This window comes from Engraulis encrasicolus, chromosome 12 (genome assembly GCF_034702125.1).
Source record: "Engraulis encrasicolus isolate BLACKSEA-1 chromosome 12, IST_EnEncr_1.0, whole genome shotgun sequence".
Classification (NCBI taxonomy): domain Eukaryota; kingdom Metazoa; phylum Chordata; class Actinopteri; order Clupeiformes; family Engraulidae; genus Engraulis; species Engraulis encrasicolus.
Window position 1 is genome coordinate 4,520,040 of NC_085868.1, and position 7,500 is coordinate 4,527,539.

The 7,500-nt window shown below is 43.2% G+C and overlaps 1 protein-coding gene across 1 annotated transcript in view; it reads left to right on the forward strand.

Moving 5' to 3' along the window:
• The window catches only part of col5a2b (collagen, type V, alpha 2b), a 71,621-nt gene that overhangs the window by 55,860 nt on the left and 8,261 nt on the right, over nucleotides 1-7,500 (forward strand). The window contains exons 43-49 of the mRNA XM_063212672.1: nucleotides 141-248; nucleotides 827-880; nucleotides 2,033-2,140; nucleotides 4,417-4,470; nucleotides 4,944-5,051; nucleotides 5,590-5,643; nucleotides 5,939-6,046. Coding sequence (XP_063068742.1) covers nucleotides 141-248; nucleotides 827-880; nucleotides 2,033-2,140; nucleotides 4,417-4,470; nucleotides 4,944-5,051; nucleotides 5,590-5,643; nucleotides 5,939-6,046 — 594 coding nt within the window. The remainder of the gene's footprint in view (nucleotides 1-140; nucleotides 249-826; nucleotides 881-2,032; nucleotides 2,141-4,416; nucleotides 4,471-4,943; nucleotides 5,052-5,589; nucleotides 5,644-5,938; nucleotides 6,047-7,500) is intronic.

The following is a 7,500-nucleotide window of genomic DNA, read 5'->3' on the forward strand; positions in this document are numbered from 1 at the left end:
ACATGAAGTATAAGCTTGTGTTAGACTTAACAATGGCTGCTTGCTTATGACCGGATTTTGTACAAGTCTGACTTGTTAGTGTGTGTGTGTGTCTGTGTGTATGTGTGTGTGTATGTGTGTGTGTGTGTGTGCATGTGTAGGGAGCACCAGGTAAGCAGGGTCTGTCAGGGGGTTCTGGTACCAAGGGACCACCCGGAGGAGCTGGGCTGCCAGGCTTACCAGGACCACGAGGAGAGGCTGGACCACAGGTACAGTACTGTACACTACCACTCACTCATTCATACAGTCACTCACTCACTCACTCACTCACTCACTCACTCACTCACTCACTCACTCACTCACTCACTCACTCACTCACTCACTCACTCACTCACTCACTCACTCACTCACTCACTCACTCACTCACTCACTCACTCACTCACTCACTCACTCACTCACTCACACCTTGACCAGGTACCTTGAAAAGATGAAGATTTTGTATTGCAAATATAATTTCCAAATTTGCCTTACATAACAAAGGTATTTCAGGGGATTTTCGTATAATAACTCTCCCAACATAACCTTCCCAACATAACCTTTCCAACTACCTCCCGTTCCTGAAACCCGAACCCACCACTGAAACCCACCACTCACCTTGACAAAGAAATGAAAACACTGCTCAGTTATTCATTCACTCTCATATTCTGTTCTTTCATTTACTAACTAATAATTCATTCGTTCGTTGGTTCGAAAATTTGTTGGTTCATTCGTTCATTCATTAATTCATTCATTCATTTATTAATTGATTCATTCATTCATTTTGTTTGTGGTCTGTTGTATCTTGCAGGGTGCTGCAGGATCTGATGGCATTCCTGGAAAAGATGGTAGCCTTGGACAGAGGGTAAGGATGTCCTTAAATAAACCATAAATGAATTAACATCAAAGCACACTGTGCGCACATACACATTCATCATGAAGGTAGATACAGCATCGTAAGTTCTTCTGTCACCGTTTTATGCTAGTTGAAAGAAAAGCAAAAAAAATGTAAATTAAAATTCACAAAGAAATGGAAAACAAGTATTGGGGATTTTCTCAGTTTGACTCTGAGACATGTGTCCTGTTTTAATATGACTGGTCACATCTGAGAATACTATGAAACGTTAATGTTTTCACAGAAATATACCATTTATTTTGTCGAATTCCAGTTAGATAATCCTTCTGAAACCAACTCCAGCAAAGATAGCTTTGATATACAGCACACTAATGTGCGTAATGGAAGTGAGCTCGCTCATTATTTCTCTTCATGTTTTTTGGCTGAATTTTAGAGGCTTCAGTCTATTTATGAGTCCCCCTTACACACACGCACACACACACACACACACACACATACGCACACACGGACACACACACGCACACATACACACATACACACATACACACACGAGGACACACACACGGGACACACACGCATGCATGTCCGCACAAACACACACTCTCACTCCCACTCTCTCTCTCTCTCTCTCTCTCTCTCTCTCTCTCTCTCTCTCTCTCTCTCTCTCTCTCTCTCTCTCTCTCCCTCTCTCTCTCTCCCTCTCTCTCTGGATTTGAGAGACTCCAGTCTATTTATGAGTCCCCTTATGTGTCCCCTGCCTTTGTTGTTGCGCCACACTGACACTCTGCCATGCTGCTATGTTGCCATGCTGCCTCTCTGCCATGCTGCCATGCTGAGGGAGTAAAAGCTTTGGCAAGAGCTCATTAGCTAATTAATACGGGTCTCCATTGGGATAGCATGGAGCCGGGATGGTAAACAAAGACCAGCAGTTTTCCATTTCCGCTGTGCTTCCACTGCTCGTCAGTGTGGATAGTCAGTCATTAATTGATGTGTGTACTTTTACGTGTTGGTTTGTGTGCGTGTAGAGTGACACAGGTACCCAAAGAATAGGCATTTGCATGGCTGCTCGTTTTTTAGTGTGGCTTTCTAATCAGTAACTCATTTGTTTGTTTACTTGCATGTTTGTTTATTCGTGTGTTTGTTTATTTGTGCGTCCTGTAGGGTGACAGAGGCGCACCTGGTCCTGATGGACTGGCAGGTGGGCAGGGTTCAGGCGGAACACCTGGCCCCGTAGGAGCTCCTGGAGACCCAGGGAAGAGAGGCAAACAGGTGAGTGGAGCTGAAGCTAACATATAGGGGGACGACAAGTGAGGTGGTGGGAAAACAGGTGAGGTGGGCGGGGGTGGGGGTGCAAAGTCTTGGAGATCCAGGAAAGGAAGGCAAACAGATGAGTGTGCTGAAACAAAGTTAGATTCCCTCACAGCACAATTTTGCGAAACCCTGCATCGTAAGTGATATTTGTGTCATCATGCAAGTGTAATGCATCAAAAATCAGCTACTCTACATACCATCTGAGTCTGAATGAAAAAAATCCTAACATCTCCTATTCAAAGTACGCTATAGCATTGCAGACTCTCAGTACCTCCGGAATTATTGTGCTAGCTGACTAGATTCAGATTGTCCAGTTGTGCCATACCAGTTTATATCTGAGATTGAGTAGCATAATAGTGTAGCGAGTGGCATAGCGGGCAAACGTTGCCTGATGTTGGGCAGCATGGATCGCCTCACTGATCATGCTTTTAACCCATTGACGCCTAAGGCACCTGCAAAAAAGGGTGCTGAATGCCTGAGCCCTTTTTAGGAAAAGCTGCCCTCAGCCTATAAAAACCTAAATATCTCAGCTTCTGAAGCACATCAAAATATGCACTAAGTTGCATTTAAACGCTAAGACCCTCATCTTTCATTAGAATGTGTTCATTCATCTCAAACAAGCAGAGATTTTTTAATAAAGTTGTCTTAAATCTCATGAGCGTGAATGTTGCGCAATGCACCTCCAGGCACCAGGACCAATGTTGCGCAATGCAACATCAAGCATCAATGGGTTAATGCATGTTGCCCCTGCACAGACTCAGAAATCACACAAATACCAACTATAGTCCCACTTAAAAATGATATGTGATATTGTAAAAATTAGCTTTTATCAGGCGTGAAGAAACCCAGCACAAGATAGAACATAGATATCGCAATTACCCAACATGCATAATTTATCACAAACAACCATCCCAGTCATCAATACCAGCACGAAAGTAGTCTGTATTTATGCGTTGCAGTAGACCTATGTCTATACATGTACAATATGTATGCACGTGCATTATCTATGTATTGATCTATGTACGTTCATCCAGCTTGCTGTTCATGGAAAACATAACGGTCGATTTTACAATTCCTATCACCGCTAATGGCCTACCTCACACTGCCTGCTAAATGAATGGTTTTCATTCTGTATGAAAATGTAATTTACAGCACCAGACTCAGTCTAATACTGAGTAATGAAGATGAGGTGATCTCTGACCTGCTCTGGTCCTCGTTAATTGGCACCGTGATTCCTGTGGCACTCACAGGCAGCCGTAATTATAGCAATTTCATAAAGATGGTTCAAGATGTGCTGGCTGGGTGGTGTATACAGAGTCTCTGGTGCCAAGGGTAAAGTGCTCTCCAGTGCAGGGGTTCTCAAACATATTTGGAACGGTGACCCCTAATGGAGCATTTGACAGTTAGGGTGCACACATCCACAAAAGCAGTTATTCAGGTGCTAGACCAATGTAGTAGATACGATCTCTACTAGATAGTACACTGGGTATAAGCCTAAAAAAAAATTATTATGAGGAAAACCACAATAGTGGACCGAAATATAGTCGTTTGTTATATAATGAGGATATATTTTTCGGAGCTCCAATGTGCAAACCAGCAGAGTATTGTCCACAGATCCTTCAATAATTGCACCATGAATGTTTGAGATTCACTTCAACACACTCTGCTCTTCGATTTTTATATCTTACGTTCATAACAAACTTATACACTCACCCCCTGGCAATGTTCGGATCCCCATTTTGACTTTGAGAACCACTGCTCTAGTGCTCTATCTGAAAACTTTTTTTTTCCATGTGTACACTGAGTACCAGGTAGCTTAAGGTGTGATGCTTGAGGATGATATGCACAGAGACACAGGGTTTCAGGACTGACACTGAAGATCACTTAATCACATTTGGGAGCTATTGGATGTGTGTGTGTGTGTTTTAGTGTGTACATAATCTTAGGTAGCTTACGTAAGGCATGATGCTTCATGATGGTATCCATAGTTTCAGGGACTAATTGGTAAACACTCCACTCTACAGCATCATCAGGTGATTTTCTGAGGTGTTAAGAGTCCCAGAAGAGTCCCAAAAGAGTCATGGATTGATGCTGAAGTGCACTGTACTTCATATAATACATCTGACCTGTCTCTCTGTCTCTGTCTCTGTCTCTCTCTGTCTCTGTCTCTCTCTCTCTCTCTCTCTCTCTCTCTCTCTCTCTCTCTCTCTCTGTCTCTCTCTCTCTCTCTACAGGGTTCTAGAGGCCCTCCAGGTCCTGGCGGTCCAGCTGGCATCCGTGGCAAAGTGGTGAGATGACGTAGAGATTCACACACACACACACACACGCTGGAACTTCATCACAATTTTCTAAGAACAGTTGATTTCAATGTTATCCCCGGTTACCTAATATTATGACCTAATATTATTCTTCGTACTTCAATGCCATGAGTGGCATCTGCTGTGAGTGTGTGTGCGTGTGCGTGTGCGTGTCCGTGTCCGTGTGCGTGTGCGTGTGCGTGTCCGTGTCCGTGGACGTGGACGTGGACGTGGACGTGGACGTGTCCGTCCGTCCGTGTCCGTGTGTGTGTGTGTGTGTGTGTGTGTGTGTGTATGACGTGTCTGTTTGTGTGGGTGTGGGTGCATGGCATTGCGTCTAAGACAACATTCTGTGCAGTGCTATCATTAACGGTAATACATTAAGTCCGATGGGTCCACACTGTGTCTGTATAACTATACCCATACTTCTGATGTAATGTGGTGCTGTGTTATGTGTCATCTAGGGACCCCAAGGCCCACAGGGTGACAAGGGCGAGAGGGGAGACAAGGGTGAGAGGGGACAGAAGGGACACAGAGGCTTCACTGGACTGCAGGGACTCCCTGGATCAGCTGTAAGTCTTCATTTGCCATGGCACTATATAGATACAATAGCTACTGTATACACCATAGGGTTTCCAATTGTCATAGAAGCAATTATTAATATTGTAAATTTAGTATAAGGTGTTTGCATTCAAAACAGCCCACATTAGGAAATATGCAACCATTCCTGGGGCTGTGCAATTAGTTTGGTGAAAACCAATCGGTTAAAGGCTTGTAGTTTCACAATGACGTCAAAGCAAGCTCTGTTTTGCGGAGGCAGGTATACATGAATAACAGTTTCAGGCAGAAAAGTATACAAAACAGTGATGTAAATGTTTATGTACATATTATTGCTATTAATATTAAGTAATAATTACCATAATTACTACCATAATTGTACCATGGGATTTCAACTGTACTGTATATATAAAACAATTCTTCCCGCTGCAATACAGAGTCAAGTCTATGTTTGCAAGGCTATAAGGCCGTGCACATTTTAGATGCCTGCGACAACAGCTAGTTTGGTGATGACCAATCAGTGGAAGGCCTTATGTATGCCTGTGTTCTCAGGGCCAATCAGGAGATGCGGGTGCTCGTGGTATTGTCGGACCCAGTGGAGGAAGGGTAAGATACATTACCTGATCTGTTATACAATAATTTCATGATAACCCACCACTTTTTCTTAGGCGTTGAAGTCGGAAGCTTAGATCAGGATGCTAATGTTGATGTAAATATTAATGTTGATTAATGTTAATGATCTATTACATGTGAAAAGTGCTAGCATGGATAAGCTGACAAATACTGATGATATTGTAATGATATTTTTTGTGATGGCTAATTTCCGTATATGTATAATTTGTGATGACTAATTCTGTTAATAGTTAATATTCATGATTGACGTGAGTGTTGTGGTGTTTAGGGAATCCCCGGCCCGTCTGGCCCCACTGGTAAGGAGGGAGATCAGGGTGTTCCTGGACCTCAAGGCTCCCCTGGCACCCGTGGAGACTATGGAGAGCTTGGACCTCAGGTGAGTCTTAACAGTAGCTGTGGACTGGCTTTACTCTCGCACAGTAATGTGATATTACATTGTTTCAACGTTGTGATGTCGTATTATTTCTGTTGTTATTATGTTTGTAAAAGTACTTCTACTTCTACTTCTACTTGACACAACTCTGCTCTTGCATAGATAAAGATGGCTTTACTCTCACCAGCGATATATAAAGTAAAAAGTAGAAGTGCTCCTTCAGTGTATCTACCGCATTAGGTACAGTACAATAACTGGTGTATGAGCTATGTAAGGTTATATACTTGTGTTGAAATTACGTCAGTAAGAGCACTACTTCTACTTTATACACCTCTGACTCAAACAGGTAGATGTTCTAACTCTCATACAGGCAGAGAGGTTCTTACTTTGTAAAGGGAGGATAAATCACAGTGCACCGGTCTTCTTTGCTGGTAGTTTATTTGATGAACAACGTGTTTCGCTGTTGCTTCATGAGGTTCACTATGCTCTGGTTTTTAATTTGTCTTTGCTCTGGAAGCTGGACATTACGTTGATTACGTTGATGTACATGATCTTACATCTTAAATGGTTAATTCAACCCCTGGAGAGGAGAACCATCTAGAAAGGAAGTGAATTTGACTCTTTAAGTGTACACGTACACTACACAATGTACTGTCTACTCTGTGTTGGCCTGTCTATCTCTGGCTTGTTTACTTGATGTCCTTTGTATCTGAAAGGATGAAGCCATCTGCTTTGTGTAATGTTATGCAAATGACAATTGTGGAGGGTACTCTCTGCCATCTGTGTGTGATATGATGTTTTCTGGATCTGATACAGCAGAACACCAGAGTCAGGGGCTCAGCTCAACAAGTGAACATATTCATCTTGTCTGTCCTGGCACTCTGTCCTCTCATGCCCCCCAGCACTCTCTCTCTCTCTCTCTCTCTCTCTCTCTCTCTCTCTCTCTCTCTCTCTCTCTCTCTCTCTCTCTCTCCCAGAGACACATCAGCGCCAATGTTGGCGAGTACAGACGTATTAATGTGATGAATGTGAAATGTACAAGCATTAGTGCCCCATAACTGTGGAGGGGTAATTCAGTGAGGGCCGATCACTTCTTAATTTACACTGCCGCTCTGCAGCGTGATCTTCTGGCACTCTAACTCCACAGCTCTCTGCTCTCTGCCAGCTGAGGAAGAAGGGAATATTACAGTATTGGCCCTTCTCCCTTCTCCAACTCCTGCTCCCCCTCTTCTCTGTGGCCCCCCACACTCTCTGTCTCTGCCGCTAATATCCTTCAGTAACACTAGCATTCTTCAGTAACATGTTATAGTCTTTTTTTCTTCTCCTGTCTTCTCCTCTCTTCTTCTCCACCCCCCTCTTATATTGCTTCTCTTCTCTTCTCTTCTCTTCTCTTCTCTTCTCTTCTCTTCTCTTCTCTTCTCTTCTCTTCTCTTCTCTTCTCTTCTCTTCTCTTCTCT